The 20294-nt window shown below is 45.8% G+C and overlaps 1 protein-coding gene across 1 annotated transcript in view; it reads left to right on the plus strand.

Moving 5' to 3' along the window:
• WDR59 (WD repeat domain 59) overlaps positions 1-939 on the plus strand; it is a 117011-nt gene extending 116072 nt beyond the window's left edge. The window contains 1 exon segment of the mRNA XM_010382963.2: positions 67-939. Within this exon segment, the coding sequence (XP_010381265.2) occupies positions 67-302 (236 nt within the window). The 3' untranslated portion in view covers positions 303-939.
• The last annotated feature ends 19355 nt before the right edge of the window (positions 940-20294 follow it).

Raw genomic sequence — 20294 nt, forward strand, 5'->3', positions numbered from 1 at the left:
CCAGTTTCCTTTTTCAGAACTAAACTCATGCTGCCTCTTGTTTTGCCCATCCCTGCCCATTTCCAGAGTTCGGCGTGTACTGCAGCCACTGCCGGAGTGAGGTCCGTGGCACGCAGTGTGCCATCTGCAAAGGCTTCACGTTCCAGTGTGCCATCTGCCATGTGGCTGTGCGGGGATCGTCCAATTTCTGCCTGACCTGTGGGCACGGTGGCCATACCAGCCACATGATGGAGTGGTTTCGGACCCAGGAGGTGTGTCCCACTGGGTGTGGGTGCCACTGCCTGCTTGAAAGCACTTTCTGAACCTACAGACCACGGGTGTTGTCTGAAATCCCAGATGACCCATGAATGCCGCTGACAAGCTGTCTGTCAGGGGAGGGGCTCCAGAACCTCCATTCGTCCCCAGTGAGACGGGAGGATGGTCCCCCCAGGACTGTGCAGTGTCAGCTCTTGGTGGGCCTCTGCCTTCTCTTCTGTTTGGCTACCTGGCGTGGATGTCACTGTGGGAAGATGAGGGCAGAAGTGCAGAGCTGCACTTGTGTGTTGTCTATGTCGGCTGAGCTACCAAGGGGGAGGTTTTCATGGAGAACAGCACCTGGCTCCGGGGCCGATGTTACCCTGTAAGGTGTTAGCCTTAAACCACCGAGCGGTGTTCTCCTGATGCCAACAGAGAGACCAGAGTCAGATGGAAAAGACAGCCTCCTGAGGCCGAGGACAGTGGGTCGGAATTGAATCAACAAATGGGCCTGTGGCATTGTGGCTTTAGAAGCTGGTACATTTACTGAGCTGATGGACAGTGGCCTTCTAAAATATGACACTTAAATTGTAAATATGCACTGTACTTAAGGATTCTTAAGATGTATTTTTTGTTTGTTATTTCTCCTCCAGCTGTTATCCCTTGGCTAATAAAATTCTAGTAATTATTTGAAAAAAAAAAGAAGAGAGAGAAAGTTAAACAACATTTTTGGTGAATCATTTTTTACCCTACTTCTAATTGAAGGTAGCTATTTTGAATAGGACCAAAGTCAGTGCTCTGATTTTTAAAGGAAATGCTGATTTACTTTTGTCATCTGACAGGAGAAAATAGAATTTGACATTTAAGGTTCTTCCCAACCCCAAGAGTCTTCTTATTTCTTCTAGCAAAAGGAGAACGAGATTGCTGTGCAGCATGGATAGAAAAGTCTCCCTTGGCCAGGCACAGTGGTTCACGCCTGTAATCCCAACACTTCAGGAGGCAAAAGTGGGAGGATCACCTGAGCTCAGGAGTTCGAGACCAGCCTGGGCAACATAGGAGATCCCATCTCTGCAAAAAATTTAAAAAATAGGCTGGGTGCGGTGGCTCATGCCTGTAGTCCCAGCACTTTGGGAGGCCAAGGTGGGAGGATCACCTGAGGTCAGGAGTTCAAGACCAGCCTGGGCAACATAAGGAGATCCCATCTCTGTAAAAAACTTTAAAAATAGGCCGGGCGTGGTGGCTCATGCCTGTAATCCCAGCACTTTGGGAGGCCAAGGCAAGAGGATCACCTGAAGTCAGGAGTTTGAGACCAGCCTGGCCAACATGGTATAACCCCATTTCTACTAAAAATACAAAAATTAGCTGGGCGTGGTGGTGGGAGCCTGTAATCCCAGGTACTGGGGAGGCTGAGATAGGAGAATCGCTTGAACTGGAAAGCAGAGGTTGCAGGGAGCCAAGATTATGCCATTGCACTCCAGCCTGGGTGACAAGAGTGAGACTCCGTCTCAAAAAAAGAAAAAAAAAATTTAAAAAAAATAGCTGGTTGTGGTGGCACATGCCTGTGGTCCCAGCTACTTGGGGTGCCGAGATGGGAGGATCACTTGCATCCAGGAGGTCGAGGCTGCAGTGAGCCTTGATTGTACCACTGTACTCCAGCCTGGGCAAAGAGTGAGACCCTGTCAGTAAACCAGTCTTCCTTGCCTCTGTGCAGATGGGCTGGGTTCCAGTGAGTGCCCTCACTCTTCCTTTGGATTCTCTTGCACACTGCCCGTGTTTGCCTGTGTTCTGAGTAGTTGTAACACCTGTGTCCACCGATTCTTCAGAATGACTTTCTTTTTTTTAAGTTAAATTTTTTTTTTTTTTTTAAAGAGACAGGGTCTCACTCTGTCACCAGTGATGCAATCATAGCTCACTGTAGCCTCTATCACCTGAGTTCAAGTGATCCTCCCACCTCAGCCTCCTGAGTAGCTGGGACTACAGGTGTGCACCACCACGCCTGGCTAATTTCAGAATGATTTTCAACTTTACATTTTGTATGTGCCAGTGAAAAGAAATCTTTTTTATTATTTATATTGAAATATCTATTTCTGTTTCTTAGAATGTTGCAGTTCCAAGTAGATTAACTTAGGGACTAGAACATGTCCCATAATGTGAGAGTATTGTGTATTCGTGTGTTTCAAACTCCAGGTCAGGACCCATTAGTTGATTGTGACATTGATCTGCTGCAGAAAATCACCATTTAAAAAAATGAAACGGTGCAGGAGAAAAATGATCAGAATGTACCATACATAACTAAGGAAAATGTTTTGTGTAACTTGTTTATGAGTGTGCAGCACACATGTACACAGGTGTACACCGAATCACAGTGTAAACTCATTTCTTACTGAAAGTTGTAGTCAAAAACATTTTCAGAACTCTTTTTTTTTTAAATGAAGCTTACACCTTGTCCCCTGTGTTACTGGGCATGAAATTTCATGATACAAGAAAGAACTCAAGCCTGTAATCCCAGCACTTTGGGAGGCCGAGACGGGTGGCTCACGAGGTCAGGAGATCGAGACCATCCTGGCTAACACGGTGAAACCCCATCTCTACTAAAAAATACAAAAAACTAGCCGGGCGAGGTGGCGGGCGCCTGTAGTCCCAGCTACTCGGGAGGCTGAGGCAGGAGAATGGTGTAAACCCGGGAGGCGGAGCTTGCAGTGAGCTGAGATCCGGCCACTGCACTCCAGCCTGGGCGACAGAGCGAGACTCCGTCTCAAAAAAAAAAAAAAAAAAAAAAAAGAAAGAAAGAACTTAGATCCTGTGCAGTGGAACCAGAGGTTTAGTGCTGGGCTCTGATCTGAGGTAAGGTGCCAGTGTCTCAGTAGAGTGAGCAGGAGGGCCTGCTGGGAGCATGACAGGAGGAGGCTGAGCCAGGAATTTGCACACACAAATTATGTTGTGATAGTGATCACAGAATAGGTTGGCTGATTTACATGGAGAGAAAGGATCTGTTGTGTTCTTCAGTGAAATCACACCGTTGGCAGAGAACAATCTTTTCCCGTTCCTGCCTGCTCAAGCTAGTGTAAAAATCTGTCCCTATCAGTCCCCATCCAGAATGAGATGTCTTTCTTGTTTTATTGTTAGAGGAACATTGGCTTTCAAAACTGATAAACCTTAATAATGGGTGTGAAGAAATTTCAAGTTTAAAATATTACATAATGTCTTCCTTCAATATGGAAATTCCTTTTGAATTCCCAAGTTACCAGAACAAAAGTCTAATATTTTTAAAATATTCATGTTTGGAAACAGGTTGGTTGTCTGGTTATGGGCCTTGGCCGATACTCTCTCAACCGCAGAATAGATGATTACATCTGAGTCTTTTTTTGTTGGTTTGTTTTTAAACGCAATACAAGGCCAAGTGGGATGGCTCACGCCTGTAATCCCAGTACTTTGGGAGGCTGAGGTGGGTGGATCACCTGAGGTCAGGAGTTCAAGACCAGCCTGGCCAACATGGCGAAACCTTGTCTTTACGAAAAATGCAAAAATTTTCCGGGGGTGATGGCGGTTGCCTGTAATCCCAGCTACTCGGGAGGCTGAGGCAGGAGAATCGCTTGAACCTGGGAGGCGGAGGTTGCAGTGAACTGAGATTGTGCCACTGCACTCCAGCCTGGGCAACAAAGCAAAACTCCATTTCTAAATAAATAAATAAATAAATACATGCATGCAATACAAACTATGTTTGAAAGTACCTTTGCAAGAAAACAGGCCCAGGAATCTTATTTGTGCACCAGAAACAAAAGGTTGCTCAGGCAGGCTACTGGAAAGGATGGGGGAAGGGGCAAGTCTCAGGGCAACCACCAGGTTGACTATTTGTTCCTGTCCCTAACCCCCCAAGACACAAATGGTATAATGCTTTCCTTGGTAATGTCACATAGGTAGAATCGATGTTGCTTTTAACAATTTTTGTTTGTTTGTTTGTTTTGAGACAGTCTTGCTCTGTCACCCAGGCTAGAGTGCAGTGGTGTGATCTCAGCTCACTGCAATCTCTGTCTCCGAGGTTCAAGCGATTCTCCTGCCTCAGCCTCCTGAGTAGCTGGGACTACAGGCGTGTGCCACCACGCCCAGCTGTTTTTTGTATTTTTAATAGAGACGGGGTTTCACCATGTTGGCCAGGCCAGTCTCGAACTCCTGACCTCGAGTGATCTGCCCGCCTCGGCCTCCCAAAGTGCTAGGATTACAGATGTGAGCCACCCGTGCCCAGCCAACTATGTTTTGTTTAATTTAATGTAAAAATGCATCAGTCTGAAGACACCAGGTTCACCTGCTGGGAGCTCCTTCCCTTACTCAGTGTGGTTCCCTAGGTGGCTGACAGGATTGGGGAGAAAGCCAGCTCCTTTTCAGTGGTTTAGTGCAGCAGGAACGCAGGAGAGGACCTAGGCTATAGCTACCCTAGGGTCGGGGTCTTTGAGATGGAGCCTCTCTCTGTCGCCCAGGCTGGAGTGTAGTGGCGCATGTGATGTCTGCTCACTGCAACCTCCATCTCCCAGGTTCAAGTGATTCTTGTGCCTCAGCCTCCTGAGTGGTTGGGATTACAGGTATGTGCCACCACACCTGGCTAAATTTTTTGCATTTTTTGTATTTTAGACAGGGTTTCACCATGTTGCCCAGGCTGGTCTCGAACTCCTGACCTCAAGTGGTCCACCTGCCTCGGCCTCCCAAAGTGCTGGGATTACAGGCATGAGCCACCGTGCCTAGCCCCTGAACAATTTCTTAAAGGGTTGGTTTTGCTAATTGTGGCAAAATAGTTCCGCAAACAGCGTGACAAATCACACCCTCTTCTTTATGGCTCATCTTTGCATGCCCACCCTCAAAGTGGCACCAGCCATGGGGTATGATTTACGCACCCAGTGGCGGGTCCTGGGCATGGGGGAAACACCTGGGTTTCTACATCCTTCTTAGAATCTAATGGTCTTGTCAGAATCAGAAATAAATCTCCCATGTTGGCATTCTGTCACATTGGCAAGTTTATGTCGCCACAATATCACTAATTTAGTATTTCTTCCTCAAATCTGAGAAGGTCTGGTACAATTTATCAAGTATTGGACATGAGGATAGACACTTGGGCAAAGATGAACCATACAGAATATGGTCTCTGGCCTGCTGGAGGCGGAGTCTTGCCGGAAACTTAAGTATGTAAGTGCTTACACCAAAACGTGCTGTTGGCCCCCAAGGAAAGAAGAAACTCTACCAAGGGCCGAGATTGCGCAGAGGAGGTGGCTTTGGCTGAGTTCATATGAAGGGTGTTTTCAATGAGGAAGAGTGGGACATGACAGCGTGGCATTGGGGGTGCTGTGTGTAGTTTCTTAGTGGAGCCTGTGATGCCCCCCACTTCAGATGCCAGTTTCAAGTCCCAGGTTGTGTGACCTGTGCTTCTGACTTACTGGCTCTAAATTGGGGGTTCCAATGACACCCTGCTCGGGTTTCACTAGGAGACATGCCGAATTCAGGGAAACACTTTACTTGCATTTATTTGTGTATTTCTTCTTCTGCTTCTTTTTTTTTTTTTTTTTTTTTTTAAATTGAAATGGGGTCTATGTTGCACAGGCTGGTCTTCAACTCATGGTCTCAAGCAGTCCTCCTGCCTCAGCTTCCCAAAGTGCTGGGATTACAGGCATGAGCCACTGCACCTGGCTCCTCATGTTTTATAAAGGGCCTTAAAAGGATACAGGTGGGCAGACAGATGAAGCGATACATTGGACAGTCACACAGGGTTGGTTCCCCTGGCAACCAGCCCCCATCCTGAGGCTGTGTGAGAAGCCACCAGGAGTCCACTCATTAGAACAAAAGCTGTTCCTCTCACCAAATTCCAAGGGATTTAGTAGCTCTGTGTCAGACGCTCCTATCACTCAGGAAATTACAAAGGTCGTAGGAGCTCTGTGTTAGGAACCCAGATCAAAGACTAAATATCAGAACAAAAGATTCTCTTAGCAGCCCTATTGCTCAGGAAATGACAGGGTTGAGGAGCTCTGTGTCAGGAACCAGGGCACAGACCGGATATACATTTCTTTTTAAATCACAGTATCACACCCAGAAAAGGAAAGCAGTGTCTCAACTCACACTCAGGTCTATCTGACCCACACATTTTTAAGAAAAGATTTTTATGTCTTGATTTTTTTTTTCTAATTATAGAAGCACTTTAAATATTGTTACTATTTTGTTCTGTCTGCCTTGTCTCCATATGATTTCCATTAAGTAGGGCTTATTTTTATTTTCATGAATCAGGAAAACACAGGCACAAGACAAAAAGAGGTAAAAGCCATTTGCTTATGAAGAAGGTATAGGGAGCCTCAGCACTGCTTCCCAGGGGGAGAAAACAGCTAGAGTTAAGAAAAAGCACAGGAGGCTGGGCACAGCGGCTCATGCCTGTAATCCCAGCACTCTGGGAGGCCGAGGTGGGCAGCTCACTTTAGCCCAGGAGTTCCCGACCAGTCTGGACAACATAGTGAGACCCTATGTCTATATTTTTAAAATATATATTCAAAAAAGAAAAAGAGCATAGGAGCTTCTACATGAGGGCAAGTCTTTCTGCCCACAGGAAGGCAAGACAAAAGAAACAGAAGAACAAGAAACGGAGGAAACACAGAAAACAAAGACTAAAGCGCAGATTTGTAATAGCCCCAAACTGAAACTGTCTTAGATGTCCTTCAGCAGGCGAATGGTTAGACAGACTCTAGCCTCTGTCCTGTAGGATGCTACTCAGCAATAAAAGGGAATCAGCCCCAGAAATGAAGCAGTGTTGTGGTCTGGGGCATGTCTTGGCATGTCGTTGCCTCATGCCAAGGAAATCGAGGACACGGACACACATGGAGTGAGGTTAAGAGCGGAGGTTCAATAGGCGAAAGAAAGAGAAGAGAGAATAGCTCTCTCTCCTGCGAGAGAGAGGGGCACCGAGTGGGAATTCTGGCCCAAGGCTGAGTGCACCAGATTTCATAGACAGGATTGAGGAGGCAGTGTCTGGTTTACATAGGACTCACAGATTGGGTGGACCAGGTGTGACGTTTAGCACACGAGGAAGCTGGTGGCCCCACCATAATCTTATTATGTAGATGGGGTCTTTGCCTGGCCTGCGCCATGCTGTCTCTTCCTTACTGTACACGTGGTTTGGCAAAGGGAAGGGAAGATGGAGCCGCCATGCTGAATATGCCTAGTCCCAGGTAGCCCTTTTTATTGGCACAGCTGCCGGCATTCACCTGTGCAAGCTTCCAGCTTGCTTGTCTATGTCTGCAGCTCGATTTTACAGGCTGCTCTTTGTTAGAAAAGAAAATGATTTGGGAGCTGCTTTTCATTAAAAAGGAAACCTTACCGAGGACTCCCATATGCACACTAGCTGCCTGAGTAATTTCTTCTTCACCCTTACATCATCAGATACACATAGCAGTCTAGATGATTCTCAAGCGAATTGGGCTGAGTGAAAAAAAGCCAACCCCAAAAGGTTACCTTCCACATGACTCTTTTTTTTTTTTTTTTTTTTTTGAGATGGTTCACTCTTGCCCAGGCTGGAGTACAGTGGTGAGATCACAGCTCTCTGCAACCTCCGTCTCCCAGATTCAAGCGATTCTCCTGCCTCAGCCTCCCGAGTATCTGGGATTACAGGCACTGCCACCTGACTCCTGGCTAATGTATGTATTTTTAGTAGAGACTGGGGTTTCTCCATGTTGGCCAGGCTGGTCTTGAACTCCTGACCTCAGGTGATCCGCCCACCTCGGCCTCCCAAAGTGCTGGTATCACAGGCATGAGCCAGTGCACCTGGTTGATAACTGTTATTATTGTAACATTCTTGAAGCGGCAAAACTCTAGAGCTATGAAACTGCCTTTGCAAAAATTAGAGCAGTGAGAAAATTATGACAGTGAAAGAGACCTGATCTAACAAACCCCCATCTTGCCTTCAACCTCCAGACTGCCCTTAATGATTCCTGGGCTTATGCCAAGCCACTTTGGGAGACAGGTAGTTTATAGTTTAAATAATAATAGCCCTTCTCCAAAACTAAACTGCCTTTGTAAAGCTAATGGAAGACCACCAGGTTAGGAGGATGAGAAGAGCCTGAATTCTGCTACGATGTAGACATAAACGATTACCAGCCATTATTCTGGAGGTCACAAGATTTGTAACTTCCCAATGACTCCTGCAGATAACATCACTATTGTAGAAACTAAGATTGGGGCTGGGCACAGTGTCTCAAGCCTGTAATACCAGTGAGGCAAGAGAATAGGGCCTGGAAGTAGGGAACCTAAGGGCTTTCAGTACATCTCTTTTGTTGCTTCATTCTTTCCTTGCTTTGTGCATTTCATCCATTTCTTTGTTCAGAATGCCAAGAACCTGGAAAACTTGCAGTCTAGACCCTCCAGCAGTAACACCAGCACTGTGGGAGGCCAAGGTGGGCAGATCGCATGAGCTCAGGAGTTCAAGACCAGCCTGGGCAATGTGGCGAAATACCATCTCTATAAACAATACAAAAATTAGCTGGGCGTGGTGGTGTGCACCTGTAGTCCCAGCTACTCAGGAGGCTGAGGAGGGAGGATCGGTTGAGCCCAGGAGACAGATGGAGGTTGCAGTGAGCCAAGCGAGATTACACCACTGTGCTCCAGCCTGGGTGACAGAGAAACCTTGTCTCAAAAACACCTCAAAAAACTAAGGTTGGTCTTTTGAGATGTTTTTTCAGGCTTTTTTTTTTTTTTTTTTTGAGATGGAGTCTCACTTTGTCGCCCAGGCAGTGGTGTGATCTTGGCTCACTGCAACCTCCGCCTCCCAGGTTCAAGCAATGCTCCTGCCTCAGCCTCCTGAATAGCTGGGATTACTGTCACCTTTTAGGGAGAGGACAGGGTTTCACTCATGTTGCCCAGTCTGGAGTGCAATGGTGCAATCTTGGCTCACTGCAAACTCTCCTACCGAGTTCAAGCGATTCTCCTGCTTCAGCCTCCCAAGTAGCTGGGATTACAGGCATGTGCCACCATGCCCGGCTAATTTTGTATTTTTAGTAGAGATGGGGTTTCACTATGTTAGTCAGGTTGGTCTCGAACTCCTGAAGTTGTGATCCAGCCTCCCAAAGTGCTGGGATTACAGTCATGAGCCACTGCACCCAGCCTAATTTTTGTATTTTTAATAGAGACTAAAAATAGAAAAATTGGCCAGTCTGGTTTCGAACTCCTGACCAAGTGATCCGCCTGCCTCAGCCTCCCAAAGTGCTGGGATTACAGGTGTGAGCCACAATGCCTGGCCATCTTTTCAGGTTTTTGCACTTCTGACTATTGATGGCTCCATTCCTACCCACCAACCAGTCCTGTGACCCCACCCAGAAGCAGACTCAGCCTGTGCAAGGACCGTACACTCCTAGGATTGCACCCCCAACCAGTCAGCAGCACCCTGGCCTGCCAAACTATCCTTGAAAAACCCTAGGCTCTGAGCTTTTGGAGAGACTGATTTGAGTAATAAAACTTCAGTCTCCTGTTCAGCCAGCTCTGCACCAATTAAATTCTTTCTCTATTGCAGTTCCCTTGTCTTGATGAATGGGCTCTGTCTGGGCAGCAGGCAAATGAACCCGTTGGGTGGTTACGACTGGAAAAGAGTTGGGCGGTCATGAGCGGTGGGCAGGGGCAGGAGTTTGGGAGGTGTGGCTATAAAAGGGCAGCACAAAGGACCCTTGTGGGGATGGGACCTTTTCATATGCTGATTGTGGTGGTGAGTGCACACCTACACGTGTGGTAAATTGCACAGAACTAAGTACCCACCATGGAGTGCAAGTAAAACCAGGGAAATCTGAGGAAGATGGGTGGGTTGTCTGAATGTCAATATCCTGAGTGTGATACTATACTGTAGTCTTGCAAGATGTTACCATTGGGGGAAACTGGGCAAAGCATACACAGAGTGTCTGCTTTCTTTCTTCTCTCTCTCTCTCTCTCTTTTCTTTCTTTCTTTCTTTCGATAAACTCTCGCTCTTGTTGCCCAGGCTGGAGTGCAATGGCGACATCTCGGCTCACCGCAACCTCCGCCTCCTGGGTTCAAGCGATTCTTCGGCCTCAGCCTCTGGAGTAGCTGGGATTGCAGGCATGCGCCACCACGCCCAGCTAATTTTGTATTTTTAGTAGAGATGGGGTTTCCCCATGTCGGTCAGTCTGGTCTCAAACTCCCAACCTCAGGTAGTCTGCCTGCCTCGGCCTCCCAAAGTGCTGGGGATTACAGGCATGAGCCACTGTGCCTGGCTGTCTGTGTTGTTTCTTAAAACTGAATGTGAATCTACAGTTCTATCAAAATAAAAAGTGTAATTATTTTTTAAAAGCTGCATACTGTGGGCCGGGCACGGTGGCTCAAGCCTGTAATCCCAGCACTTTGGGAGGCTGAGGTGGGTGGATCACGAGGTCAGGAGTTCCAGACCAGCCTGGCCAAAATGGTAAAATCCCGTCTCTACTAAAAATACAAAAATTAGCCAGGTGCGGTGGCAGGTGTCTGTAATCCCAGCTACTCGGGAGGCTGAGGCAGGAGAATCGCTTGAACCCAGGAGGCAGAGGTTGCTGTGAGCCAAGATCATACCACTGCACTCTAGTCTGGGCAACAGAGCAAGACTCCGTTTCAAAAAAAAAAAAAAAAAAAAAGCTGGATACTGTGATTCACCACACTTGGGTCTGATAAACAACTACGAATTTTGAACATCAACTTAGCTGTGCTAGAACCTCTCTGCATGTAACTGAAGACTTTTTTTTTTTTTTTTTTTTTTTTGAGACAGAGTGACTCTGTCGCCCAGGCTGGAGTACAGTGGCATAGTCAGAGCTTACTGCAGCTTCTGCCTCCTGGGTTCAAGTGATTTTCCTGCCTCAGGCTCCTGAGTAGCTGGGATTACAGGTGCCTGCCACCATGCCCAGCTAATTTTTGTATTTTTAGAAGAGATGGGGTTTCACCAAGTTAGCTGGGCTGGTCTCGAGCTCCTGACCTCAAGTGATCTATCCACCTCAACCTCCCAAAGGGCTGGTGTGAGCCACTGCACCGGGCCAGTGGGACTTGTTTTAACTAATTGCACAGGGGCTTGTAGGCTCATTCTGTCCTACCTCGGAAGCAGGATTTGATCCTTAATTAGCACACTCACTCCCTGACACAGACACCAACACCCCAGCTGCTCTCTCTTCTGGCCGAGCCATGCATGGTGTGTGTTCCCTTACCTGACAAGTAAAGAAACTTGGAGCTCGTTGTGCGGGTCATGGTAAAGATTTTTGTCTTTCCTTTGAGTAAAGGGAGTAACAGTAGTGAGTGAAACTCTTTTTGATAAGGAGTAGCAGTGGAGAGAAGGGGAAAGAGTCAGATATTTAGGTGGTAGACTCAGTCGGACTGACTTCAGCCCTGGTTTGCCACTACTAGAAGGGTTTGTCTGATGTTAAATAATAAGCATATCTAGTGTATTAGTCTGTTTTCACCCTGCTGTAAAGAACTGCCTGAGATTGGGTAATTTATAAAGGAAAGAGGTTCAATTGACTCACAGTTCTGCATGGCTGGGGAGGCCTCAGGAAACTTACAATCATGGTGGAAGGAGAAGCAGGCACATCTTACATGGTGGCAGGTGAGACAGTGTGTGTGTAAGAGGAACTGTTAAACACTTATAAAACCATGAGATCTCCTGAGAACTCACTATCACAAGAACAACGTGGGAGAAACTACCTCCATGATCCATTCACCTCCCACCAGGTCCCACTCTCCACACGTGGGGATTATGGGGATTACAATTCAAGGTGAGATTTGGATGGGGACACAGAGCCAAGCCATATCGTCTAGTTTGTGTTCTGTTTTGAGTTCTCTTTCTATATTTCCCTTATGGTAGTAGTAATTATTTTCCAGTTACACTTGTGGTTGAAAAGCAATATGAACTTTCAGGAATAGCAGACAACCATATTTGCCATCACTTTAGAAATACACAACTAATCTCAGGAGACTGGTTATATCCTTCCAAAGCAGATATCAGAAAATTCCACTGCTGCCATCAGAGAGAACGCCTATTATCATGTGGGAAGGCCCATGGATAAGCTGTTTTCACGGTGTGCTAACCAGAAAACGTAAGAAAACCACAGCCACAGCCGGGTGCGGTGGCTCACGCCTGTACTCCCAGCACTTTGGGAGGCCGAGGTGGGCGGATCACCTGAGGTCAGGAGTCTGAGACCGCCTGGCCAACATGACGAAACCCTGTCTCTACTAAAACTACAAAAAAATTAGCCAAGCATGGTGGCATGTGCCTGAAATCCCAGCTACTCGGGAGGCTGAGGCAGGAGAATCACTTGAACCAGGGAGGCAGAAGTTGCACTGAGTCGAGATCCAGCCACTGCACTGCAGCCTGGGTGACAGAGCAGGACTCTGTCAAAAAAAAAAAAAAAAGAAAGAAAGAAAAGAAAGAAAACCATGGACGTGAGGACCCAGCTCTTCTATCATAAATGTTTTTCTCTTACAGCAACATAAATTACAACACGATCTCTAACTACTGCCTTTATTTTGCTATGTGAATCCAAGATACAACATAAAGGATGAGAAAAACAATGAAAGAGAAATGGCTGCTGTTTTTTTCACTGAACTCAGCTCGTTGCTGTCATGGGCCTGAATTGCCATTCGGGAGAACATTTCTCTCCACCTTGGGTACTTCCCTATTGAAAGTTCTTTCAGCATTAACTGGCCCAAGCTACTGGTTGCTTGTGCAGTATAAATAGAGGATACACTCTTTCTTGTTTTTCCCACAAAAGGCTTTGAAAGAATTGGAAATCCTGTAAGAGATGGCTGCAAGAGCTCAGAGTGTAATTTTTAGAGCTGAGGGTGTAATCTTTAGAACATTGATCTCTTCCTGAACATTGATGTCTTTAAAACTGAGAAATTATTAACACTAGGTGGCAGCAAAGACCTAGTGCAGGTGAGTGCATCATCCATCTGAAATGCAGATAAGGATAAGAGTTAATTCAGTTTAGTCTACATTCGTTTTGCTAGTTGTGAAATGAAAGATCCGCTCACCTGTAATTCATTCTGGATTTGTCGATGCAGTGATTGAACAAAACATCAGAAAAGCTGTTTGAAATCCTGCCTCTCACCTTCTTGGGCACGAACGTGTCTTACACATTATTGCTAAAATCAGAGCTCTACACATTAACTTGAAATTACACTTTCTTTTTCTTTTCTTTTCTTTTTATTTCTTTCTTTCTTTTTTTTTTTTTTTTTTTTTTTGAGATGGAGTTTCACTCTTGTTGCCCAGGCTGGAGTGCAATGGCGTAATCTTGGCTGACTGCAGTCTCTACTTCCCAGGTTCAAGCAATTCTCCTGCCTCAGCCTCCAGAGTATCTGGGATTACAGGCACACACCACCATGCTCGGCTAATTTTTTTTTTTGTATTTTTAGTAGAGAGGGAGTTTCTCCATGTTGGTCAGGCTGGTCTCTAACTCCTGACCTCAAGTGATCTGCCTGCCTGGGCCCCACAAAGTGCTGGGATTACAGGCGTGAGCCACTGCACCTGGCCTAAAATTACATTTTAAAATGAGAAACATAGTTACAATGCACATACAAATAAGGAAGATGGATGTGGTCACATGAAATCCAGGAGCTTGGTCAGTAAGGTGGTGGGGGACTCCAACAACATAGAGCCCAGCATTGGAGGACGAAGGCGGAACTGAAATAAGCAATAAAAGATAAAAAATAAAAACAATGAGCTGAAACCAGGTTCATGCCTTTCTGTGTATTTCACCATTGACCTTCACACCAGCCCTGTCAGAGACAAAGCTCATTTGACAGTTCGGTGAGAATAAAGCTCAGAGACTTTTGCTGCAGTTCACAGGAAGAACAACGAAGCTAGGATTGGAACCCAGCTCTCCTATAGGTGAGCCTGAGTTTTTTTGCTCTGTCACATCGTTTTAATGGCAAGAATGTGTAGCTCCCCTGGTGGGGACAGTTCACAGACAACATATCCTTCTAAGATGGGTTGAAGCCAGAGAGCTGAGATAGTAATTCACGTGCTAGATAATTGCATCGAATCCAGATGAAAAAAATCTCAACAAGTGATGGTTGTAGATCCAGGCTGAAAAGATAAGTTTTACGAAGGGGCTGGGTGCGGTGGCTCATGCATGTAATCCTAGCACTGTGGGAGGCCAAGGTGGGCAGATCCGGAGTTCAAGACCAGCCTGGCCAACATGATGAAGCCCTGTCTCTACTAAAAAATACAAAAATTAGCTGGGTGTGGTGGTGCATGCCTGTAATCCCAGCTACTCGGGAGGCTGAGGCAGGAGAATCACTTGAACCCAGGAGGCAGAGGTTGCAGTGAGCCAAGCTCGCACCACTGCACTCTGGCCTGGGCAACAGAGCGAGACTCTGTCTCAAAAAAAAAAAAAAAAAGTTTTATGAAGGATGGATGCAAAGTCTCCAGTTGGTTGGAAATAACTGTAGAAGTGCAGGAGGAGGGCATTCCTATGAAAAAGACCCACAGGTTTTAGCGAATTGCTTGGTATGAAGCAACAATGTGCATTTATGATCAAAAAAGTCAATGAAATCTCAGAGCTCACTGAATGGAGACAGAAAAATAGCCCCATTTATTCTACTTTTTTAACCCACTTGTGAATCATTCTGTTCAATTCTAGGACATTGTTAGAGGGACAGAGTTCAAAGGATGGGCAAGGTGGTGATAAATTTGAAAACTATATACAATGAAGAATTACTGGCCAGGCGTGGTGGCTCACGCCTGTAATCCCAGCACTTTGGGAGGCTGAGGCGGGTGGATCACCTGAGGTTAGGAGTTCAAGACCAGCCTGGCTAACTTGGCGAAACCCCATCTCTACTAAAACATACAAAAATTAGCTGGGCACGGTGGCAGGTGCCTGTAATCCCAGCTGCTCTGGAGGCTGAGGCAGAAGAATCACTTGAACCTGGAAGGCAGAAGTTCGGTGAGCCAAGATTGCTCCATTGTACTCTAGCCTGGGGAGCAGAGCAAGACTCAGTCTCAAAAAAAAAAAAGAAAGAAAGAAAGAAAGAAAAAAAAGAATTACTGCAAAATTGGAAAATTTTAACCTGGTAAAGAGAAGATATGAAAAGCTGACTTTTTTTTTTTTTTTTTTTTTTTTTTTTTTTTTTTTTTTAAGAGACAGCGTCTCACTTTGTTGCCCAGGCTGGAGTGCAGTGGTCAATCACAGCTCACTGTAGCCTTGAACTCCTGGGCTCAAGTGATCCTCCCAAGTAGCTAGTGCCACTACAGGCACGTGCCACCATGTCTGGCTAATTTTTAAATCTTTTGTAGAGACGGGGTCTCGCTTTGTTGCCCAGGGTGCTCTCAAACTCCTGGCCTCAAGCAATCCTCCCACCTTGGCCTCCCAAACTGCCAGGATTGCAGGCATGAGCCACCAAGTCTGGCCTGAAAAGCTGACTTTTTTTTTTTTTTTTTTTTTTTTTTGAGACGGAGTCTCGCTCTGTCGCCCGGGCTGGACTGCAGTGGCTGGATCTCAGCTCACTGCAAGCTCCGCCTCCCAGGTTTACGCCATTCTCCTGCCTCAGCCTCCCGAGTAGCTGGGACTACAGGTGCCCGCCACCTCGCCCGGCTAGTTTTTTTTTTGTATTTTTTAGTAGAGACGGGGTTTCACCGTGTTAGCCAGGATGGTCTCGATCTCCTGACCTCGTGATCCGCCCGTCTCGGCCTCCCAAAGTGCTGGGATTACAGGCTTGAGCCACCGCGCCCGGCCCTGAAAAGCTGACTTTTAATGGCTAAAAGTAAATTAGATTTATTCTGTAGTTCCAGAAATCAAAAGTAGGATTAATGGAATCAAGCTACAAGGATATGGATTTCAGCTCAGTTTAAGTGTAGCAGAAAAAAATAACTTAAATCAATTGATAGTACTGACTTTCACATATTATGGCTGTAACATAACTCACCTGAGAGTATTTCTGTTTAGTCAGATAACCTTGATGAGCCTCTTTGGCTTTGCAAGGTGAGTTGCCTCTGGCTGCAGTCATAGGGGGAAGATACAAAAAATAAAGTCCAATTCCACTGCCTGGTAAGGTGGGAAGAATGTTTGCTTTCCCCAGGGAGCTATGGAAACAAGGAAGGAACATGAGGAGGGCTGGGGAAAGTCCAGGACTCACGGAGTGAGAAATTTGCCAAGGTGGGGAATGGCTGTTAAATTTCTCATTAAGTTTGACATTAGTGCCATAATGTCATTAAGTAGCTAGTGCTACTTAATGACAATTATTAATGTCATTAATAATTTCTCATTAAGTTTGGTGCCATAATTACCCTCGATGACCACTAACTCTTCAGGAAAGTCTGCCAGACACAGTGACCTTGTATCAGCGGTGTTTGGCGGGGGAAGTGACAGAAGAGGACTGGAGTTCATGGTGGATAGAGGGGCCCCGGAGGGAAGACGATGAAGGTGGACACTGAACGGTGGGCAAGGAGGGCAGGTGAGCGGCAGGCTGGACGAACTGCTCAATATGGGGAATGCTGGAGGAGGCTGCCCACAATCCGCCTTCCTTAGTTCTTAAAGGTGACTTCAGCAGGACAGGGGGACTGGGGTATCTAGATTACACTAGGGGAGACTTAAAAAATTGTCCAGTAATGAGGTAGTGAGCTCCCCGTCACTGGAAGAGTTCTCTTAGGAACATCTGTCAAAGCTGTTGTAGAGGGAATTCTTGCATTGGCTAAGAGGGTGTACCCATGAGCTATAAAGATCCTTATGAAACCCAGGCACAGTGGCTCATGCCTGTGATCCCAGCACTTTGGAAGGCTGAGGTGAGAGGATTGCTTGACCCTGGAGCTTGAGATCAGCCTGGGTAACATAGGGAGACCCTGTCTCTAAGAAAAAAAAAAAAAAATACAGCTGAGCATGGTGGTGTGTACCTGTGGTCCCAGCTACCCAGGAGGCTAAGGTGGGAGGATCGCTTGAGCCCAGGAGGTCAAGGTTGCAGTGAGCCATGGTCACACCACTGAACTCCTGCCTGGGCAATGGAGTGAGACCATATCTCAAAAAAATAAAATAAAATAAAAATGTTAAGATCCTTATGAAAGAAGCTGACTACCTTTCCTTTTACCTGCCTGATTATGTCCTATCATTCAAAGGTCGGCTTTGGGTTGGCAAAAATTTCATGCTACTCAATAAATTAATATTTAAATCACTGACTATTTTTTAAAAGGCCTGATTCTACTTTTCCTTCCATCCATTTAAGGAGTATCTGTTCAGTTTCAGGCAATTATGCTACCCTTTGTAGGGGCACACTTGTTAATTAGACATGATTCCTGTTCTTTTGTGATACATTTTTGTATGCACCGTGCTTATTGGAACTAATTTTCTGGATTAGGAATTCGGGGCAGTGGGAATAGCATCTGTGAATCTGGAGACCTTTGTTCTCACTGTAGCTTTGCTGTGTGACTGAGAGAAGACACAGAACCTCTGGCAATCTCCAATTACTCATCTGTAAAATAAAGATGCAGAACTATTCCAGGTGTTGCAAACTCCAAAGCCTACGGGGTTCAGGCACGTAACATAAGTACATGAAGCAAGGAGGTGTTATGATTTGTTTCATAACCACATTAAGTAGAATTCTCCAGGTGGACATTTCACCTGTTAAGCATATTGCATTATTTTCTCTTCCATTGAGAACTGTGTTCCCCATGGACAGAAAGAGGGGAACCACAAACACGGGCTTACTTTGAGGGTGGAGGGTGGGAGGAGGGAGAGGTTCAGGAAAACAAAACCCAACGATTGGGTACTACACTTAGTACCTGAGTGACAAAATAATATGTACACTAAACCCCCAAGTCACAAGTTTACCTAAATAGCAAACCTGTACATGTAGCCCTGAACCTAAAATAAAATATACAACTAATATATATAATAAAACTAATATATAATAAAAAATATATGAAATTGTATTCCGTCCCATTTTTCTTAAAACACTCAGCCTTCTAGATCTTTATTTTTCCACATTGATAGAGACACAATGTAAGGGGTTTTAGTGGCACACAACAGTCTCCACTACAGCTATGTTAAGCAGGAAAGAGATTTATGAAAGAGATACTGAGCCGGGCACAGTGGCTCACGCCTGTAATCCCAGCACTTTGGGAGGCCGAGGCAGGTGGATTACTTGAGGTCAGGAGTTCCAGACCAGCCTGGCCAACATGGTGAAACCTTGTCTCTATTAAAAATAAATAAAAATAAATTAGCCAGGTGTGGTGGCACATGCCTGTAATCCGTTACTTGGGAGGCTGTGGCAGGATAATTGCTTGAACCTGGGAGGTGGAGGTTACAGTGAGACAAGATCATGCCACTGTACTCCAGCCTGGGCAACAGAGCAGGACTCCATCTCAAAAAGAAAAGAAAAAAAAGTTACTGAGTAATTCACAGAAATTCCAGGAAGGCTGGAAAACCAGGCTTGAAGGCTATGGGAGCCAGTGCGAGTACTGTCAGATAAAATGCAGGCTCCTCAGGCAAATCTGGATGTCATTTGGAACATACTTATTTGTTCTTAACCTGAAGTTCAAATTTAAATGGACATCTGGTATTTTTATTTGCAAAATCTGGCCACCCTAGCCAAGGTGGCTAAATGCCTAAATTATACTCTGAGATGATTCTAGGTCCTAATACCAGCGATGCTACGCAGCCCTGACTCTGAGCAGGCATTGCCCTCCCCCCAACCAGGTCTCTGCCCACTCTGACTCTGAAAACCTGCTGTCCCACCCTGAACCTGTTCCTCACGGGTTCCCCTTTGTATACCTCTCCACATCGAGGTCTTGGAAAGAAGTCCAATAGCCAATCAATCGAAAAAGATGCCCCTTCTCACCAGTAATCAGGGAAATACAAGTTAAGACAAAAGATCGCATTGGTGAGTCAGTGGGTAGTAATTAAGAGCCTGGACCCTGTGGCCAGACAATGTGGACTTGCATCTCGGCTTGGTAGTATGTTTGGCACTGTGCCTCAGTTTCCTCCTCTGAAAAGTGCGGGTAATAGTCTTATCTCAATACATTTGAAGAATGTATTTCTAAATTTCTAATATGCTTTAAAGTTTTGTTTTTTGTTTTTTGTTTTTTTTTTTTTTTTTTTTTTTTTTTTTTTTTTTTTTGAGATGGAGTTTTGCTCTTGTTGCCCAGGGTGGAGTGCAATGGCACGATCTCGGCTCACCGCAACCTCCGCCTGTCAGGTTCAAGTGATTCTCCTAGCTCAGCCTCCCAAGTGGCTGGGATTACAGGCATGCGCCATCACGCTTGGCTAATTTTGTATTTTTAGTAGAGATGGGGTTTCTCCATGTTGGTCAGGCTGGTCTCATACTCCTGACTTCAGGTGATCCACCCGCTTCGGCCTCCCAAAGTGTTGGGATTACAGGTATGAGCCACTGTGCCGGCGCTTTGAAGTTTTCTATGCGCTGGTGTAGAATTCTGCCTGCTTTCTTGGTGGGGCCTCCTGGAAAGGACGTGCCCTTCCTGCGTCTTAATACTCAGCCTCACCACCATGATTTATGTTGGAAACCATCAGGACTCAACTCATCACGCCCTATATCCTTGTTTATGCCAACAGGGAAAGTTTAGAAATGCATTTCACTCAGTCAGGCCATCAAGGTCAACACCAACAGTGATCAAAGTCATGTCTGTAGTAAGATATGTTAGTTGGTATGATGCAGTGAAGAAGGCATTTTGCCACTGTGGCCATCCTGGTCTAAAACCAGAACCTCAGGCTAGGTTCGTGAGAAAGAAATTGAGAGAAAGAAATCCCATCTGAGGGACAGTCTACAAAATGCTTGACTGGAACTCCTCAAAACTGTCAAGATCATCAAAACCAAGGAAAATCTGAGAAAGTGTTACAGCCAGGAGGAACCTACAGAGGGAGAGAAGAAAACTAAATGTCGTGTGGGATCCTGGATGGGACCCTGGAACAGAAAAGGGCCATGAGGTGAAAACTAAAGAAATCTGAGTAAAGTGTGGGACTTAGTTAGTAATAATGTTCAAACACTGGTTCATTCATGATGACAAATACACCACACTAATGTATGATAGTAATAAATAGGGTAAACTATTTTATGGTCACGGGATGTAGGAACT

The sequence above is a fragment of the Rhinopithecus roxellana genome, chromosome 20, assembly GCF_007565055.1.
Source record: "Rhinopithecus roxellana isolate Shanxi Qingling chromosome 20, ASM756505v1, whole genome shotgun sequence".
Lineage (NCBI taxonomy): Eukaryota > Metazoa > Chordata > Mammalia > Primates > Cercopithecidae > Rhinopithecus > Rhinopithecus roxellana.